At 48.7% G+C, this 21,302-nt stretch overlaps 1 protein-coding gene across 5 annotated transcripts in view; it reads right to left on the reverse strand.

Moving 5' to 3' along the window:
• Positions 1-1,864: 1,864 nt before the first annotated feature.
• Positions 1,865-21,302, reverse strand: part of DENND11 (DENN domain containing 11) — an 87,245-nt gene continuing 67,807 nt past the window's right edge. For all 5 annotated transcript variants that reach the window (XM_067747217.1, XM_067747218.1, XM_067747216.1 and 2 more), the window contains 6 exons: positions 15,579-15,732; positions 11,215-11,353; positions 10,179-10,310; positions 9,889-10,039; positions 9,311-9,379; positions 1,865-7,644 (listed from right to left, as the gene is read on the reverse strand). In XM_067747217.1, coding sequence (XP_067603318.1) covers positions 7,449-7,644; positions 9,311-9,379; positions 9,889-10,039; positions 10,179-10,310; positions 11,215-11,353; positions 15,579-15,732 — 841 coding nt within the window. In that variant the 3' untranslated portion in view covers positions 1,865-7,448. The remainder of the gene's footprint in view (positions 7,645-9,310; positions 9,380-9,888; positions 10,040-10,178; positions 10,311-11,214; positions 11,354-15,578; positions 15,733-21,302) is intronic.

Raw genomic sequence — 21,302 nt, forward strand, 5'->3', positions numbered from 1 at the left:
TCCACCATTCTGTCTTCTCCCAAAAGCACATGTTATTTACAGCTAAGGTGAAACAAGGCTTAACCTTATAGATGTAAATACATAAGTAAGCAGATGGGATAGAAAAAATTCTGTTATCACGACAATGTCATGCAGTTCTCTTGAGTCGCATATCCAAAATCACAGTGACCTATCAACAGCTTGATTAGATCCCCCTTTAGTTTGCTGAAGACCGAGAACCAGAAACTTACCCACCTTGCTAAGGATTCAGTAGCTAGGCATGATAATCACCTTGGCACCCCTGAGGTTTTTATATTCCAGAGGGCAGTGCACCACAGTAAGCTGGATGAGACGTAAGGTTTTCTTTTTGTAAAGAGGAAGGAAAATTGCACAAGGGGGAAGAGGGAAAGGAGAACTGGCTGGCTCACCCTCGGGTAGATCAGTTTTAGGGCAGTGCATGTGCCGGCACCCACGATCCCCTTGGAGAGTGAAGATCAATGCTTGAAGGATTATAAAGCAGCTATGAAAAGACCATAACTGAAAAGCCCATAAAATAATGCTTACCTGTTTACCTCTGTGTTCTTCAGAGTGGTGTTAAAAGCTGTGCTTTTGCAAAAACAACAAAAAGCAGGCAGGTCCAAGCATGCAGTCTAAGGAGCAGCTGCTCCATACTGCCCGTGGAGGGGAGAGGGGGTGCTGTGGTGCAGGAAAATATGGTCTACGTAAGCCAAGAGAGGAGGGGGGAGGGGGTGCTGTGGTGTAGGAAAATACGGTCTACGTGAGCCGAGAGAATCCGGCATACATTGGTTCTATAAGAGAGTGCAACAGACCAGCACAGAATCTTGGCTACCAGCATGTATGTGTTTTAGTGATTCTAATTTTTCCATAGAAATAATGGAACATATGATTGGGGAAGGAGATTTAATTCAGATGAGTTTTTATTCATTTTTAAATGTAAATATGTCCTAGTTCAAATTTTGTTTTCTTGATTCAGACTATTTACTGAGAACATGGTTGCCTTACCATCTATTGCCTTCTTTCTGTTGTCCTTCCATATAAGGGCCACGTACAGGATGTTTCAGAAGCTATGAGAGACCCTCGTCAGCTAGACCTGGAATGCTGAGGGGTGTGAGGAGAAGCTGAGTCCCCCCTTCTTGTTTAGTACAAACCTTTTGTCAGACTAATTTCACTCAAAAACCAAGAGTATTTCTATTAAAAACAGAGCAGATATTTTATATTAAATATAGTTCAGTATAAAGCCTTTTGCTTAACCCCACGGCCAATTCGTATGCATGGGTGTAATTACTATGTGCCAGTGCTTTACACGTGCGACTGCTTAGCTGTCTGTGTTCCCACAACCCTAGGAAATAGGTAATACGTGGTCATGTCACTTGGAAGGTAGGAACCTGGCTTGGAACACAGAGCTAACAATGTTAGGAACTGAGTCTCTACTGCCTTAAAATAACTCACTCCCCAGAAGGGTAAAAATAAAGTGTGTGTGTGTGTGCGTGTGTGTGTGTGTGTGTGTGTGTGTGTGTGATGTTTGTTTTAAAGTAAACTTAAGTAGAAGGAAGATGTGAAACAAAAAAGCTTTGGTCTCTGTGGGGTCCTTCTCCAGAAGTTGTCTGATACGATGGAGGGTGCACAGTCCTGGCTTTTCTGATGGAACGGGGACGGTTATTTCCAACTTCGGTTTCCATTACCTGGAGAATGTGTATCCAGACCGTGGCCTCAAGGAGGACAGGCACCAGCTCTGGTTTCTTCCATCATCACCGTAAGCGAGGTCAGTGCTGCGCGCCACGGATTCTGCTCGTGCCCTGGGCTGTTGCTGCTTCCTACCACAAGCCGTATTTCTTGGACCAAGTGAAGGACTGCAGCACACATGTTCATGTTAAAATGTGAATTTTAATTGTAAAAACTGTCTTCTGTAAATATAGTTATATCAACCTCTCTGCATACAACTTGGTTCAGATATATACACATATGATATACACAGATGTTATTTGTACCACAGAACAAAATCAATTCAAGAAACATTTACTCTTCGGGATGAACCCCAGCTTCCTTTAGGCCTTTAAAATGATCACCATTGAAGAGAGAGAACAACACACCCAGATGCAGTATATTCAGGGTGAGATCTATGAACTGTCTTACTAATTTCATACTATGAGGTAAACACTTGAAACAAAAACAGATTCCGTTTCTCTTATTGCTGTAACTCTTGCACTGGGGTAGTAATCAAAGTAGGGGTTTGACGTTTAAGGCGACAGGGAGACTATGCTGATCCTAACTTGGCAAAAACAGAACTGTTCCCAAGGCTTACAACTGTTTCTTTTTCAAAAAAGGTTTCTCTCTCAGACCTACAAAAAATTTAGCCAACAAGCTTGGGATAAACAAAGGAGGTTAGTTTTGTTCTTCGTCTACTCCGTGCCCCTAAAGTCTCCTACCCCGTCTGTTCAGAAGCACAGAATCTGCAGCTTTCCTCACGGGTCTTGGAGGGCTAGACCGAAACTCATTTCCTGATGCTGCCTTCAAGATGTTTTGAGACTTTTATCTTTGCTTGATTTGGCCAAAGGAAGGAGTTTTCACTCCAGTGTCAATGGTACATGTTAACAACCAGTGAACTCAGTGACCCGTGCGTGGATTTGTCATTTCGTGGATCATCTCCAGCTAGTTCTTAATACCCTGCACCCCACCCCTGCATCCCCCAGCGGTCCTCAGAAAGCAGAGTACATGGACCATGAGTCTAAAGAGGCATTCCACAGTCAACAGAGGTCATGCATACCTAGCCTTCCATGGTAGTTAAATAAATGTTCTGAATTTAGATCCTATTACCTCTAGAAGCCCACTACGCTGAGCTTCTAGAATAAATGCTAAAGAGATGAAAGCAGGGCTTTACTTCTCCGTCATCATTTCTCTAGCTCTGGAGAATTCTTACTTCCCTTCTAAATGTGCAGGTTCACCAAGTGGCCCCTGTGTTCCAGCTCCACAAATGAGTCGAAGTGCCAGTTATAAAAGTACCCCTGCCTCTCACCTGCCTCCAGCATGATCACATTCACCCCCTCTCATACAAGAATCTTACTTAAGGGTGGTGAATGTGTGTCATCCTCCATCGGACTGTCAACTTTATCTCCTCAAGAGGCTGTGTTAGATTTCACAGGACAGTCCTTATTCACCCACCCAAACATTTAAATAACAAAACTCTTATGGGGTCTCAGCTGCTTCCAAATTGCAATACTGCCCGTTTCTTCTAGGATTATAGTTTTGAAATTTCCTTCCAACATCTGCATATTCAATTCATCACATAGTAATATCGATATAAAAATAAACTTCCATTTCTTATAAGAAAAACATGAACTAAATTCACAGTTAGCCTTTTTCCACAGCACTCCACCCCAGTAGCTCCGGGGAACAGACGTATACTGGTAATACAAATGGAATATTAAAAATCCATGACTTGGGAGTAAAAGGAGCCCTGAACTCCTCTTCCCCTACCTGAATCACAAAAGGGCTTTCCTGAAATGAGAGGGGACGGACTGGCCTGCTGGAGTGAGCCCCAGGTCTGCAGGATCCTCACTGCAGGGCACTAAGTACAGCAGGAATGCAGGGAAAAGACCCGAGGACTGGCCCTTTCGCAGAGTCTGAGCCCACCAGCCAGGAACCTAACGGGGAGATGAAAGCCCGTGTGAGACACGCCAGTCCCCATACTAACCTTGCCTGTTGGAGAACTGTCATCACACCAAAGCAAGTTCACTGTCTTATTCTATTCAGCAGCGCCCTCCCCCTCCTCTACCTCTGCAAGTATGATCCGTCCTGGGAGTGGAGGAAGCACCTCAGCTCCTTCCCTGGGCTCTGCAGTTTCATTTAAAACAAAACAAAACAAAACAAACAGTCCCTGAGGTCCCCGCCTCTTCCTGGAGGGTTGCTGTACTGCCGTTAAAAGGTTAACTCTTCACTGCCCTTTACAAAAGGTTCCCCAAAGGCCTCGGTTTAAAGGTGAATAATCTTACCTTTTTATTGCGTTTGAAGGGCTTTCAGTGTATCAAGACAAATAGCAAGTTCATCCTCAGAACCACCAGAATGAAAAACAGTGATTCAGCCATGATTGCACTTATCTTCACCTTCTAGCTAAAATACAGGAGTTACACTGATAAATGAACCTTCACACGTGGCACTGAGAATTATCTGCACCCTGTGCTATACTTAAATTTCCCATCTTGATTTTCACGTGGGACAAAACAAGGTAAGTTATAAATGCAAATTCCTATGCTAAATTATTTCTATCGCTATATCAATGAAGTTAGCGTCCCTCCTTCAGCCAAATGGAAGACATGATGCCAGGATGAAGGATGGCTCCGGGAGACAGATGCCTGCTGACCCACAGCAATCCTAACTCACCGGGGGCTGTACAGGCACTTCCGCTAGCAGGGATCTACACCAGGCCTACGGAGTGCTTCAGGCTTAGTAAAAGCCAAAGCTAATTCTAAACTATTATTTGGCCCATACTTTTTGGTCTGGTGAAAGATAAGTCCTACCATTTCTGACTCCTGAAGAGTCCTCATCCAGAGGACAACTGGACATTGTCCCAAAGGCTGAATGGTACCATCTGCCCAGCCTGCATAAGTGAAAAGTCCATTTCACCAGAACTCTGTCGTACCTTACAGACATCAACAAACCCCAAGCCTGGGTTCTAGGTCCCACAAGGACTCTCGCCACCGAGAGTTTCTTCTAACTTGACTCAGGGGTGACCTGGCAGCCCCCGTGTCTCAGGTCAGCAGTGTTTCCAAGTTAGGACGTGGCTCGCAGCTTGGCGTTAGATCAGGCTTAAAGTCCCCCAGCAGGACCACGCCAGCTGGTACAGTGGGGAGGGAGGGGGGTGGTCCAAGGGTCTAGAGGGACAGGAGGCCACCATCAGTCAGTGGACCCGAGGCCCCTGACCTGCTCCAGAAGGCCACAGTAGCAACAGTAAGCCCTGTCCCTTCTGGGGACAGGGAAAGGGACATTCTCCAAAGCTTCCAAACAAAAGCAGGGGGGTTCGCAGAAAATATTTCCACAGTGACACACAAGCAGGTCTGTGTGGTCTCTAGCTTCTGCCGTCCCTGTGCAGGGAGTCTTGCCTGGTACCTCACCTACGAACTCCCCTTTCAGGGACCTGGCAGCAAGCGACGCTGTGGGTGCTGCCCACCTGAGAGAGCCTCCAAACGGTGACCTGTGACCTCGGGAGCAAGAGGCGCCACATCTGCATTCCCGGGGGACGACAGGCAGTGACGAGGGTAACCACAGGGCAACGGTGCGCCGGCCGGCCCAGCAGAGGGCGCTGCACTAGACTCCGGGCCCCCCCCGCAGGAAGCTGGCAATGCAGGGAAGAACCAATGCTTGGGTTTCCTCTTCAAGGTCGGCCGAGCCCAGGGTGCGTATGACCTCAGAGTGGCACTGCCTCATGGGTGCACCCCTCCCAGGGCCACCCCCAGCCCAGACCTCTGCGTGAGCATCGGGGGGACACACAGAGATGCCAGATGGACAGCTGCCTAGGACGGCAGGGAGCTAAAAGGAGCACAGAAGCTTGGGCCCACCATTCAAAGGGAGATACAGGAATCTCATCTTCATCCTACTACCTTTACATCAGCACGTCTGAGCTTGGACTTACAATACCACAAAAACAAAAGCATTCACACGCAGAAGGCCTCTGGAGCAGAAGTGCTTAAATGGAGTATTCTCCCAGCAAATTCCCCAGCTGCACAGAAAGAGGGTCTGCCTGTGTCCTCCACGAGAATCTGACCTTCCCTTTTACGCCCGCCCCTACTTCTGACCACCCACCCCCAACATAGAAAGCCCTGAGCCTTCGGATACCACTAAAAGTATATAAAAGTAACCGTAACTTGACCCAAGTTAGAAAGGCCACTTCTTCTCCAGTCACTCTTCCAGGAAAAAGGCAGTGAAGCTTCAGCTTCTAAACACAGATTCTTTTTTTCGTTTGTAAACATATGTATTACTGAAATGAAGGCTAAAGCCACAGGGGAGACAAACGTACAGTTTACAATTCAATGCCCGACGTGATTTATGTACTTACAGAAAAGATGCCACCTTGATTAATCAATGTCTGTGCATTCCCACATGCGGATTTCTTTAGTCTTCAATTCCATGTCAAGGGGCTACAGTGAAAATATTCTTAAATAAAGCAATAAGCCCCATAAAGCTAGTCTTCAGATAAGACATGGGACCCATCTATTTGGAAGTCATCTCTGTGGACATTTGCCTGGCTGGAACTTGGTCCCAGACATGGATATACGGATGGCTACTCCAATAACAGAGCCAGGCAGGAATGGTGAAGGGCAAGAAGTTATTTGTCACCAACAACCCAGGATCCCAAGTCAAAATCCTAAACAGACCCCAAAGACCTAAACGCTGCTCCAGGAGCTCGCTTCTCTGGCTAACAGACTGTGGCTGTCTCACCTAAGCTGGCATCCACTGAACGCCCCAGCCAAAGAGAACAGGCAGGGCCGACAGGAGCTGTCCCGGGGCAGAACACTCCGGAGCAAAGCAGAGGAGCTCACTCTCAGGGTTCCCAACTACTTTCCTGGGTGGAGGGACTGCCACGTTTGCTCTCTAACAAACCTGTACCTCTCTGGTCCCAATTACTCAGCTCGACAAATGTCGTCTCTGCTAAAGAGAAGTTTGTTTATGAGGGCTCCAAACTGGTACACACTCTTGTTAACATCGGTCCGAAGGAATCTGCCAGCCCGTCCCCAAGAGGAGGGGATTCAGAGAAAAAGGACTATTACATGGAGTGGCCACCATTAACTTACTCAGAGAAAGGTTTCAAGGCTTCATTCTACAATTTTAGCTCTCAGGTGACTGAGAAGCAACCTCTCCCTGTCATCTGTCCTTAGAGAAGCTCACACTGGGTGACAGAAATATCCTTTGTCCCTCTTTGAAGTCTCTTACCTACGTGAACAGAGAAAACACAGATTTACTCTAATAAACAGGAAAAGGGATTTGATCCCAAGACTAGACTCCCAGAACTGATTAAAATAACCTTGAAAGGCCACCTGGTCTAGCTTCTGCTTCAGGCAGGTGGACATCCAACGCCACACTGGATGGACAGCTGTCTTATTCTTGATATGTCAAGCGACAAGGACCAGACAGACTTTCTCAACAGTCCAGCCCCACGTTTCCAGAGCTCAGCCCACGCCTGGTGATACGCGGCCTTCGCCCCATCTCCTCAAGTCCCTCAACAAGGCAATGAGAGAATCTGCTTTGATAACTCCTAAGACCAAACCGGCGGCAGCTCTGAAGGCGGTAGCTTTCAACGACCTACAAAACCAAGGTGCTCTCATCTTACCTCTTGGGAGGGAGGAAGGGAGGGAAGGCGATGCAAAAGTTACATTTGTTGGAAGTATAAACAGTATTCCTTTGTGTCAACTTAATTAAAAATCCGGCCATCTGGGGCCTGGGTGAACTCATCCTTCCTATGGGCAACAGGGGTTGTCAATGACCAACATGACATCGATGCCGTAGGCCTCCAGCAGGTCCATGAGAAAGCTTCGGTCTCCTTGGGGGTCTAGACCCATGCCCCGGGCATGCTCAGCCGTCAGAGTTTTGTCTTGACTGGCAGACACCTCCAGTAAAGTCTGAAATATCCGATTGTTTTGCTCTAGGAAAAACCTGCATTCACAAGACAAGACGTGGGAAAGGGAGGGCAGAAAAGACACGAAAGCTCACCAAGTAAGCCGCACGTGGGGAACCAAAACTACGCTGCTTTGCTTGATATACTTTTAAATGGTTTCAAATCTCAGACATATCTTTTAAAAGAAGAAAACAGGATAGAAGTTAAACGGTTATTCAAGTGCCGCTAAGGTCAGCAAAAAACTGGCGTTAACCGTGGTACGACGAGCAAAATCTCTAAGCAACTGATGGTCTGACTGCCAACAATTTCTTTTCCGGTTGAGAGGGAGGTCACTAGGGGTTTAAACACAGCTGCAGGGAGCGGCCCCGTAAACTTGGTTCCCCTCTTTCTGCTTAGTCATAAAGGGAAGAGAAGGACAGAAAACAAAACCAAAAAAACTGATAATGCAGTTCTGAGGTCAAGACTTAATGTGAGAAAGTGAAATTCACCTTCAAAGCCCTGGCTGGGTAAGTAGAGCCCGCAGCAGGAGGTGAGCCTTCCTAGAGGCAGAGAAGGGCTCTGAATTGGCTCTCCAGGCCCTGAGGCACCCACACAGAAAAGGTGGAGCTCAGGGGCGCTGCGGCGGGCACGGGGCAACCTGAAGCCAGCCCTGCTGGAGCGGGCAGTGAAGGCGGAAGGGGAGTCAGCCTGGAGGTACCGGTATCGCCACAGCTCACCACCATCTGTACGCAGCTGTGTGCTTTCGATGGCTTTTTTTGTTTTAATTATGCACAGAGCATGATTTGAATGTCACGAACTTAACAGTACTGTATGAATATATGAACTGTAGTCAGAAAAGGCATTAACTGTCTGGACTTTTCAGCTGTGTTCCACAGAGCAAGGTGCCTAGTGCCCAAAGCAGCTCCGGGCGCTCTGGAATGTCTGATTCAATAGACCGTGTCAAGCCTTGATGAGTCTGCTGCTTCTCTGCTCAGTTCCCAGATACTTTTACAGCTAAACAGCATGTATGCATTAGAAAGTACACTTTATTAGAATCAAAGTACTGCACCTTTGTTGAATTATCAAAGCCAATATCAAAGCCAGAAACAGTTCTAACTCAAGTGCTATTCCCCACCCCCATCCCGGGAGGCGGGGTAGGAAGACCAAGCCGGAAGCTGGGAAGATTGTTTCTGGTTCAATTACAATTCTGTTCTTATCACTGAGCACTATTTCACACAGCTGCTTATGAATGGGATCAGTGCTATGAGGTATAAAGGCCATGGCTCCCACCCTGACCACCAACAGCTCTGAAGGAAAGAAATGTCCTTCGATTCAAGAGTTAAGTTTCTGATTAGCCCATAATACTCAGTACAAGGAACTGCTCCATTCAAAGGAAGCAATGGAATGAGAAGTCCCTGCATCCCGAGGGACACACAGAGCTCCTACGCAGCAGACATCTGGATGTAGATGCCCAACAGGAAGACAGCTGCGGGGACTCCCATTTTCCCTTAAAAACCTTCCCCTGCTGCTTTAACTTTTCTGGGTCCCCCTAACAGCATTTTGGGGCTCAGGTTGACTCTGTGTGGAGCCCAGCTCTAAGTGCCCTTGGTGGCAATAAAGGGCATCCTTGGGCTGCAGCAGGTAACACGGGAGGGATCCAGGCTAAAGCCGTTAGTGCTAAGAGACCCATGGGGAGGCCCACGACCGCCGCCTGGGCCGACTTACAGCACAAAGAGGTCCTCTTCACAGGGGTTATAATCTCCTTCTACCTCCTGGGAATACAACAGCATCTGCCTGTCGGGGAGGAGACGCCCGTCAGCCTCTGGCGCAGCTACGAGGACCCCAGCGATGGGCTAGGTCACCGGCCAGGCATCTGCACGGGCCACCGCCTCTCAGGAAGGAGGCTGATCCAGAGCGACACACGCACCCTGGCCCCCGTCCAAAGGCAGGGAGAGCAGCAAAGATAAACGGGGCTTGGAGTCCAGGGCTGGTTCTGCCCCTGTGTAATCCCACTCAAGTGACCACCTTTCCTAACTGTCATAAAATAGGGATGAGGTGATGAGACCATTTATTTCGCCACTGATACCAACACGCTCCCTCGGGCCTCACAGATTCCAGAGGCCGCCAGAAAGGAGTCTCCCCACACATGCCTGCTGCCCATCGGTATGTGCTGGGAGCTTCCTCAACCCCGGCTCCCGGCAGAGGGGCAGAAAGGTGCCCAGAGGGAAGGGGCGGCAGGCGGGCTTGACGGGAGCCCCCACCCCACCCCCCACCCCCCGCCGCAGCCCCGGGCTCTGAGCTACCTCTGCTCGCTGAGCCGCCGGTACTTCTCCCGGTCGGCACTGTTGATCTTCAGCAGCGGCTGCAGGTGCTCGTGGTGCGTCTTCACATTCTGGTTGTCCACGTAGACGTCGTACAGCTCCCGCTTCTCCTCAAAAATCTTCTCGGTGGTGCCTGCGGGAGCTGGGCTTCAGGCGGCAGGACCCCGGAGGACGGCCCTACAGGGAACCAGCCCGACGCTGCCGGGAAAAGGAGGGCCCCGGGCGACCCCGCCAGGGATGTGCGGGCAGGATGGGGCGGGCCCCGTACTCACAGGCCACGTAGGACACCTCTACCTCCAGGCTCTCGATGTCGGCCACGTTCACGTAGAAGAAAGGCTTGGACTCGGGAACGGTGCCCCCGATGCCGGGCAGGGAGACGTTGGCTAGGCAGCAGCAGCAGTACACTGCGGGGAGACGGCGGAGGTGAGGCCGCCCGGGCCCCTCCGGCCCCTCCCTCCCAGCCTGCGGCCACCTTCTCGGAGCTGTCAGCTCCACCAAGGCGCTCAAACCCAACGGACACGTTTCAGTCTGCGTCTCACGAGGCCCTGCTTAGCATTTGGCGCTGGTGACCCTCTCCCTTCTCAGAACTCTTACCCACCGCGACCCCCGCATCTCCTGGTCCCCTCCCCTCTTCTGACTGCACGCCAACACCTCCTCTGCCTTCCGCCTTCGCTGGCTCACCTCCCAGGCCCGCACCTTACACGCTGGCACGTCCCTCCTCACCCACATTCTCCCCAAATGACGGCACCCACCCCCCGCTATCAGCTCGGCCTCTGTGCCACCCCCAGGTCTGTCTCTGTGGCCCAACCTGTCCCCCAAGGTCCTGACCCAACTGTAGCAGTGCCTAGAGTACCGCTCGAGAAGGCCTCAGAGCAGCACACACTCGTCACGTCCAAGGTGACTCTGTCACACTGCCCCCCACCTGCTCCTCCTTGGTCCCCCCCCCGTGGCCTCACCGTCCTCAGCATCCTGGATCCTGCCTCCGTTACGTCACATACATCAGAACCTTACAACCCAGACGCCAGGCTTTGCCAGGTTTCTCTCTAAAACATATCAAGCATCCATCCTCTCCGCTTTAACCCAGACCCTTCTCCCTCACCAGACCACTGACGTGTTACCCGATCCGTCTTCCGTACCGCCAGAGTCCACATTCTACAATACTAATCCAACCGTGTCACTCCCAGGCTTAAAACCCCTGAAGCCCTGATATGGCTCAATCCCTTCTGGCCTTGGTCAACACTGGAAAGACTGGGGCAGTTTCTGTTGCAGAGAACTAGGGAAGAGTCCCTGACTTTGGCTTCTAGTTACCTCTATAGCACACGACGCCCACTGGAGGGGGAGAAAATATCAAGATGCGCTTTCGAAGTAAGGCAAATTTCCAAAGGATGAGTATCTGTTCCCCAAAGAACTTAATAAACTGAGACATGCAGCCAGCTGGGTGTGTGATCTGAAAAAATTAAAAGGGGGTGGGAGGGGAATAGCTTGTTAGAAATATTGCAAAAAATATTGAATACAGGTGTATGCTAACCATCCCCTCCCCTGCCAACAACGACAACAAAAAAAAACAAGGTACCACCAAACAGATTCAATAAGGGACGGTTACTTCCACGTAAAATGGTATTTTTCACGTTCAAAGTCTTATCTTTAAACTAGAGGTCCATCATTCGACAGCTCCCCTGATACACCGAAGTGTGAGTTTAGGGATCTTATAAACTACTTCAACCGGGGGAAGCGGTGCAGAGGAAGCGAAGCTGGGCGTAACTTCTGAGAGTCTCTCCGAGGTGACGGACACCTCAGTGAGAACGTTCAGCTCCCAACACGACTGAGCACCGGAAGGAAGAAAAGGATGCGCTGACAGTGCCGGGTGAGACCCCAAGCGTACAGGGACCCGGCTCCCGTGCGAGGTGACGTGTGGGCACAGATGACAGGTTACCCCACGGGGCTCCCTGACACAAGCCCCCGCACCTAAGCCCACCTCCGCCTCCTCTCAGTGCTGGATGCGAGGACCCTCAACCCTGAGGGTCGCCTCCCGGGACCCTGCCGCCAAGGCACATCCCGGCGTCAGGAGCTCGAGCTCTGACCCAGGGAAAGCTGGGGGCCTGTCCTGCTCTGCCCTCTACTCACAGGGAAGCCTCGGGAAAGCCAGCCAACATTTCGGGCTCTCTTTCCTCATCTGTAAAATCGGGAGACCATCTTTCATCTGGCTAGAAGGACCGTTTGAGAAAAACCATGTGGAACCCTTAGCACGTGGGAAAAGCCACATGCAGCAGCCACAACTGTCGCCGACGAGACGTGAGGCTTCAAGCCAGGTGCTCTGTGAGCCTTCTGGAAGGTCACTTTCATGCTAAAGCGTCATAAGGGACACTGCTCTTCACCCGTTCGGGACGCAGGTGAGAGCACTTCTGGAGGCAGGTGCCACCGGCACCAAGGCCGCGCGCTGGCTGTGACACCTGCCAGCCCCCTGGGGCACCCGCCACCCGAGCCCCGGGGTGGCCGCAGCGCTCCGCCAGGCCCCCTCCTCCGGACCACCCGGGAGAGGGCTTCCCTACCCAAGGCATCGCCCCGCACCACAGCCACCCCCCGCCCCGTGCCTGCGGAAGGGCTGTCCCCCGACAGGCCCCGCCTGCCCTCTGCCACTCCTTTGCCACCACGTCCCAGCTCTCCGGGAGGAGGGGCAGCGCGCGACCACGGCTGCTCCCTGCGTCCAGTCGCACTCTCTCGTGAAATCCGCGCATCCTCTGCTTCCCTCCCTTCTCCTGACTCTTCCGCTCAGCCCCTGCCGGCCTCCACCCGCCAACCAGACAGAACAGAGCCAAAGGCCCTCAGGTTCTTCTCAGCGCCCACTCTGCTTATCTTCACGCCCTAAACGTGTGCCTCTCCTGCACGAAGGTCTGGCAGGGTTTTGTCCAAACGTGTCCTGGGCCCTAGAATCCTAGAGTAAACCAGCAGTCCTCAGTTCTGCCTGTACTTATTTATTCATTCATTCATGGACACGTGTACCTTCTGCCAAGAAGCACTTCCCACGTGCTCGCTTTGTGCCCTGAGCTAAGCAGTCTGGCTCCCACAATGAACAGGAGGCCAGGCCCTGCCCTGGCACAGGGTACAGGCTGGCGGCAGAGGCGGGTGCACAAGCCCTTAAAGGCCAGGCTGATGCGAGCCGCGACGGGGTGGGGGGGGGGACTGCAGGAGGGCGTGCGGAGGCTGCCCCTCCTGGGCCCGGCGAGGGGCCCTCCTCACTTTGGAGAGAGGCGGCCCCGCAGACGGCGCCTCGACCCGTCTCCGGCCCAGCTGCACGGCGCCACCCACATTTCTCCTGCTTTTGCTCCAAGCCGTTTCCCTCCTCGTGGCCTTGCAGCTGCTTCTCTTGACTGGCCCAGTTCCCACCTGTCTTCCCTCTGCCCTTTCATGCCAGGTACACTCTCCGCTTCCTGTTCTTTCACCATTGCTGGCAAGCCCCTCGGGGTTCATGCTTCATCCCTCACCTTTCACCTGCAGCCCCCTAGGAAATGCATCTGCTCCTGCGGCTCACTCCCCCCATTTCTGTCTCTCTCCCACTTTCCCATTTCCCTGGGGGAACATTTACCAGCCACCGTTGGGCCTCAGAGAGACTGCGATCCTGCCTTCCTCTCACTTTCCAGGTTTTTTTTTTTTTTCCCTCTGTAACAGTCTTAAATCTGACCTCTACTTTATAAGCTTATTTAAAATTTTTCTTTATGTATGTGTTCACTTTGTAAAAAATTCACCGAACTATATACTTAAAATGTCTTAACACGTCACAGGTGCACAGTGCCAGCGGTCTGAGCGCCAGCTGTGCAGCGCCCCTCCTCCAGCTCCTGTGGTTTTGATAACGTCACTTTTCCCTCTTTGTTACTCCAGCCCCGGGAGCACGTGGCAGGCAGCCTCCAAACCCCCAGGGATGTCCCCACCTATTGGTGTTTATGGCCTTATGCAACCCCCTCTTCCTCTTGAGGAACTTGCTTTTAACCACGAGAATACGGCAACATTGCAGGGCTGTGACTTTCCACGGTTAGGTACAAAGGATTATGACTTCCATCTCGCCAACAGTCTTTTTCACTTGTTGGCTTTGATGAAGCAAGCCATCATGTTGCGGAGAGACCCACTGGGGGCAACAAACAGTCCGCAAGGCGCTCAGTCCAACAGCCCTCAAGGAACTCAATCCTCCCAACAACCACGTGAGCTCAGAAGTGGCTATTTCCCCAGTCAAGCCTTCAGATAAGACCCCAACCTTGACTGCAATCTCATGAGAGACCATGAAGAGGGGACCCAGCTAAGCCACGCCTGGATCCCTGACTCACAGAAACAAATATGTACTGTTTTAAGCCATTAATTTGGGGGCAATCTGTGATGCAGCAACGGATAACTAATATAGGGTGGTGCCGCTGTCTGTATCTCTAGTGTTTAGGTTATCTTGTTACCTTTCTGTGCTTTTGGTTTTCCAATTCCTGTATTACCAATTCCCTGTATTGAATTAGTTCGAAATATCTGACATAGTTTGTGTTTTCCTAACAAGACCCTAACTGGTACTTATTCAGGTTCAAATTCCATGGTCTAGTATTTAAGATTCTCTACAATCTGATTCCAACCTATTTTTCCAATCCTTTCTCTCCTGGCCGGCTGACATTGAAATTCAATCCCAGTCAAACCATTCTGCTCACATCCCACGAACTTGCCCTGGGCTTTCTCACGCCCACGACCTCACAAAGGCAGTGGAGTGGGCTAAGGAGTGAGCGGTGGCCTTGGCATCAGGCCTGTGTTTACATCCTGGCTCTATCTCCTACTAGCTATAAGGCCTTAACCAAGTCACTAAACCTTTATAAACCTCAACTGGTTTATCTGTAAAACATGGATTTAAAAAAAAAAATCCACTTTAAAGAGTGCTGCAGCAGGTACTGATAAATAGCTAGCAGAATGTCTAACTCACAGAAGGTGCTGACAAAGTGACGGACCGTGGTCCCCACTGTCGCTCATGCCTTCCCTCAGTCTGGAATTAGCTCCCCTCACTTTCCCCCAGACAAATACTTCAAGGACCAACTCCTCTTGCAAGATGCCTTCCCAGAGTTCTCTAGAACTCATGGCATAATTTCTCTACCAGGGAGCCTGAAATTTCCACTGAAGTATCTTGTGACCACCTGTAGGTGGCGGGAGATGGGAAGGGGGAAGTGCAGGATGGAGGAGGGGGGATGGGGGAAAAAGAAGGAGGAGGGGTGATCTTTGTACCCTCCCAACGCCTAACACTTGGCTGGGTGTGTCGTTAATGGTAAATAAACACATTCTAGTATTTACAAAGTACTTCAGGAAGAAAATACACAATAAAGGAATACCGAAACTACTGTAACTAAGAAATAGCTTAACTGTGCAAACGCTTCATCTTTAGTTCAAATATCTGCATTTAAACTACCTGAGGCAATCGCTAGAACCAGGAGTCCACCACCGCTGGCCTATCAGTACGGCTCTGCACCATGACAGAAGTATTAGAAAGCATGCTAGTTTAAGATAACTTGCTTTATGTTTTAAAAGCATCAAATGCTTAGGTTACAATCCTATTCTATCAAAAGCAGACTTTGGGCATCAGCCCAAGACACAATTTCCTTATTCATGAAAACAATAATCAACAACTGCTGTCCCCAGACCTAAGTCCGGGGCTGACCTACCTTCATCTCGGGGTACATGTACCGGTGGATGGAAGGCAGCCAGTAGACAGGGGGCAGGCTGCCACCTCTCCCCGGACTGTCATGGAGCACCCCCTTCTTGTCCTCGTAGAATGCAGCCAGACGAGAGTAATGTCCCGGTGTCTCCAGCTGGTGTCTGCACGACACACACGCACAGTGAGAATGGCTCTTCCCACAGACCTGCCACTCACTCCCTGGCCCCAGGGGAAGTACTACTTTGGTGGGGGTGGGGAGGGCAAAGGCCTGGACAAACTAAAAGACCCCCTTCTTGAGGCCGCCTAGAACGCCTCCTTTGGTGTTACAGAAGCTCCTTATGAAAAACTCTAACATAGGCTCTGAAACTCCCCAACAGTGCTGTGGACGCAATCTCCTCCTCCTGGGAAAGAGGAGGAATTAACAGTCTGTAACTAATGTCTATTGTTCTCGAGCCAAGGATGCTTCCCAGAGAAGGGGTAACTTGGAAGACCACAAATTCCCTGCTTGAAAGCTGCTCTTTGTTGAGAAAGCATGCTCGTGTTCTTGCTTTGCTGATACAAAAGAATAAGACGGAAGAGTACCCCTCAATGTCTCAAATAACGGAAAACAATTACTGGATGTCACGAAGGGCTTATAATTTTTGCACCAAGTAATAAAGTAATAAAAAGCTCAGAATCTCTTTTATTCCCCAACCTAGTCTGCTCGGGTGGCAGAGACTCGGCTGTGTGTAGTTCTGTCAACTAACCCCCAAATCAAGAAAGCAACACTGAGGCCTTGGAGCATCTGGGCAATGGAGAATCCAATCCTGTCTTCAGGTCAAGCACAGGAGGACCGTGGGTACCATATTGGCACTATGATTACCGACAGCACAATGGGCTGAATTTTAAATGAGGCCATAATCCAGCATCACTGGTGTCTTTATGAAAAGGGGAAATTTCGACGCGCACGCGCGCGCGCGCGCACACACACACACACACACACACACAAGAACACCATGTGAAAATGAAGGCAGAGATCAGAGTGGCGCATCTACAAGCCAGGGAAGAGCAAAGACTGCAGAAGGTAGGAGAGAGGCAATGAATAGATTCTCGGAGCCCTGGGGAGAAGCCAAGCCTGCTGACACCTTGATTTTAGACTTCTAGCCTCCAGAACTGTAAGATAATACATTTCTGTTGTTCTCAGTCACCTAGTTTTTGGTACTTTGTTAGAGCAGCGTTAGGAAACTAATACAGGGAGAAATAAAAGGCACTAAAACCTTTTTAGTCCATTTACATTTCTTTAGAACCCTATAATTTCTATTCTCTTACACTGAAAAAGAATCAAAATATAGCTTTACTGAGAAGGGGAGGCATCGCCAATGACGGTTGGCCCTGGTACAATGATGGCTGAAAGGCAATGATGCCTCCAACCTGTCACTGCCGGCTTCCTCCAAACACTGACACAAACTCAGATTCAAGATTTGCACAATCCAACCGGTACCCAGCTGCTCGCCAAACATCTCTGCTCCAGGGGGACGTACAGCTCCTCATGTCAAGGCCACGGCTGCCACTTCTTCCCTGTGAGATCTCGGTCAAGCTACTGAACTTTTCAAAATCTGCTTTTTTTCCCCTCCTTAAAAACACAGATACTAGTAACACCGCGATATCATTTTGAGGTGTAAATGGAGTTAAGCAGAAAATGGGCCTCATATATTTCAGCCCCTCACAAAACACTAGGTTCCTTCCTCCCTAGCACGTGGGGCAGAGTCTAGCCAGGTGCACAGGGAGGGTTTGGAAACAGTGGGTAAATGGGGAAGATTCAGGCCAAGCCCTAGAAGAGAACTTAGGGCAAATTTACATTTTTTTAAATAATTAATTAATTTATTTTTGGCTGCATTGGGTCTTCGTTGCTGCGCACGAGCTTTCTCTAGTTGCGTTGAGCAGGGGCTACTCTTCCTTGCGTTGCGCGGGCTTCTCATTGCGGTGGCCTCTCTTGTTGCGGAGCACAGGCTCTAGGCACGCGGGCTTCAGCAGTTGTGGCGCATGGGCTCAGTAGTTGTGGCTCGCGGGCTCTAGAGCACAGGCTCAGTAGTTGTGGCACAGGGGCTTAGTTGCTCTGCAGCATGTGGGATCTTCCCAGACCAGGGCTCGAACCCATGTCCCCTGCATTGGCAGGCAGATTCTTAACCACTGCGCCACCAGGGAAGTCCCAAATTTACATTTTTAAAAAGAAAAAAAAAATCATCAAGTACACCCAAAAAAAGATTACAAAAATAAACTCTCCTCTGAGTGAAAGCTCTCTAATTTGGGGGCTCCTATACGTTTTGTTTTAAGCTTTGCAAAAGGAGGCAGTCGTGTGATGTAATAACAAATGACCTTGGGGGTATGCGTGCTTATAATCATTTCTTTCACTCTTACAAACGTTCACACGCTAGATGGGAAATCCATGGGGGCTAAGCTGTGTTTGACAATTCTGATGGCCGACTTCAGACACCTTTCAGGGATGTGTCAAAGGGATGAAAGCTTGATTACTACAAAATAACAGATAGACAATTAAGTTCAAAGCTGTTTTCATTAGGACCTAATTTCCTTAAAAAGAACTGTGGGAAGCATTTTATTGTATTTCTAATACTATGTTTTGGCTACTATTTTCTAGGTTCCTTGTTGATTTGCTTCTGAATTAACTGTCTTACCTGTTTGACTACATTAAACTCTATACTTGAACCAAGATTCGAAAGAACAGCTCACTATTAAGTTAGGGTCTCTTACACAAAAAGCTAGTTTCAGGATCCTGTCCTCTGACAGCCTATACCACTGGATGATGGGACAGAACAAGGCAATCATATGGAATACAGAACGCGAACACAGACATAAATATAAATTGGTAGTTCCCGGATAAATGTTAAGCAACCGTTTTATGAAAGCCTCAAATTTTAAACACGATATAGATTTTGCAATAAACAAGATTGATTATCAAAGTGTAACACCAAGATAAACCCAAAGGTACTGAAACAAGGCTGAGAGTGTTGGAAGATAAGCTGGGCTTCAAAGATGATTCAGGAGGAGGCCTTCCTGGTGATCTTACCTACACAGATACATGGATTAAGGAACACAGCCCAAGTATCTATGGAAAGTGCCCAAGAGACATGACAATGTAGAAATGAGAGAGTAACCGGCACAATGTGCGCTACTGACCTGAAGCCACGGGCTCTGGGCCAGATCAAGGATTCCCCTGAAGGACCAGAGACACTGGGGTGTTACGTAAGCCCGCAGCCCCTTCACTGATACAACATAAGCTATGTGTCTATGCTGATGCCCACCGCAACTAACCCTCCCTTCCCCACCACACCAGGCAATAATGCACCCAATGTAAGTATCAGAGATGCCCCTGTACAGCAATTACACTTCATCACTCCTGTGTACTCATTACTGCTCTGCACCAGTCTGTCTTCTGGCCTTGCAAGTACAGAACAGGCATTCCCACTTGCTGCTGGTGCAGGTACAACATGGTACCACCTTTCTGAAGGGTCACTTGAAATCTGTATCCAATTGTACCCTGTATATACCCTGAAACCCAACGATTCCATTTCTAGGAACGAGGCCTAAAGATCTGTATATGGATATGAACAATCATTTACCCGTAAGGATACTCATGTTCACGGTGGTGAAAAATAAGAAACCGCTTAAAAGCCCAATAACAGTGAAACAACTGAATAACCTGTAATCCGTCTGTATACTGAGACGCTATGGAACCAGCACAATGACGACGAGGACTATCATTATTCACGATCAGTGAAACGTTAACGTACCTTTTGGTTAGAAAATTTAGATACTGAACGACCTCAACATTCTTTTTTTTTTTTAAATTAATGTGTATGCACACATTTATACCTGGTAAAAAGACCAGAAGGATATAAATGTTAACAGCAGATATGTCTGGCTACTGGGATTACGTTCTTTTTTTTTTTTTGCGGTACGCGGTCCTCTCACTGTCATGGCCTCTCCCGTTGCGGAGCACAGGCTCCGGACGCGCAGTCTCAGCGGCCACGGCTCACGGGCCCAGCCGCTCCGCGGCATGTGGGATCTTCCCAGACTGGGGCACGAACCCGCGTCCCCTGCATCGGCAGGCAGACTCTCAACCACTGCGCCACCAGGGAAGCCCAACGTTCTTTTCTTCCCATTAGCCTTTGTCCATTTTTCAGTTTTCTGCAATAACTCTATGTTAATTTTATATTTAGTCTTTTTAAACTTTTCAATATGGAAAATTTCAAACATAAAGTAGAAAGAAGAGAATAATAGACCCCATTATCCACCACTTAGTTTCAACAATATTTTATCAATATGGTTACATCTATACCCTCTCCGCCTGCCCACCCACCACTCTTTTTCCTGAAATGTTGTAAAGCAAATCCCTTATAACATTTTACCCATAAATATGTCAGCATACATCTCTAACTAATAAAGTCTATTTAAAAAATAACATAACCACCATGGCATTATCTTGCCTAACAAAATAATGGGTCTTAATCCAAACTAATACCCAGTCCACTTTCAAATTATACCAACTGCCCCTGAAATGTTCTTTTACAGTAGGTTGTTTGAACATGATCTAAGCAAGGTCAAAAATGTGGTTTAAAATTAATCCTTTAAAATTATATAGTAGTTCTCCAATATCTTCTGATTAATAAGAAATAGTCATAGAAAACACTAACTAGTGAGATATCAAAGCCAAGAGTTATGGATGAAATACTAACAAATAACGTTAGGATATCATAAGTAAGAATAAATATAAAACATGGATTCAGTGTTTTCAAAAATCAAGTCTAGTTAATTTATGTAAAAGTCATTGCTGCCGTCAAGTATCACCCCTGCCTAGACCTGGGCTTACATCACTGTGCTTCTTTCTTTTCCCCGTACCTTCTCATGCAAGTCCTTCTCTCATGTTATCCTGAGCCCTCTTTAATCACCAAACTGCAAAACCATCCCAGCTATGACTCAAAATCTAGAAGCCATAGGAATATCATCGAATTCAAGGAAGAAGAACATCTGCATGACAAAAAGTAATGGTAAACGACAAACGACAAAGTGGAAAAAATATCACAAAGAACAAATCTCCATATTACACACAGAACTCCTAGAAATTAATAAGAAAAAAACAACGATCAAAAAATAATGTAGCAGGGCTTCCCTGGTGGCGCAGTGGTTGGGAGTCCGCCTGCCGATGCAGGGGACACGGGTTCGTGCCCCGGTCCGGGAGGATCCCACATGCCGCGGAGCGGCTGGGCCCGTGAGCCATGGCCGCTGAGCCTGTGCGTCTGGAGTCTGTGCTCCGCAACGGGAGAGGCCGCAACAGTGAGAGGCCCGCGTATCACAAAATAATAATAATAATAATAATAATAATAATAATAATAATAATGTAGCAAAGGCTCAGAACAGTTCAGAGAAGAGGAAATATATATGACTCAAACATGTATGAAGGTGCTCGTCCTCACTCCTAAGAAAACTGTGAATTAAAATTATACTCACGTACCATGTTTTACCAATCAGAATGCCAAAAATCCACAGGTTGTACTTTTGTGTGGACAATGCTGTGAGGAAACAGCATTCTCTTGCATTACTGCTGGGCATGTAAAATGGTACAATCTCTATGTAAAGCAATTTGACAATATCTATTAAAATTACAAACACATATGCTCTTTGAATCACCAATTTCATTTCTAGAAATTTAATGTACACATATACTACTCATGTG

The sequence above is a fragment of the Pseudorca crassidens genome, chromosome 8, assembly GCF_039906515.1.
Source record: "Pseudorca crassidens isolate mPseCra1 chromosome 8, mPseCra1.hap1, whole genome shotgun sequence".
NCBI lineage: Eukaryota > Metazoa > Chordata > Mammalia > Artiodactyla > Delphinidae > Pseudorca > Pseudorca crassidens.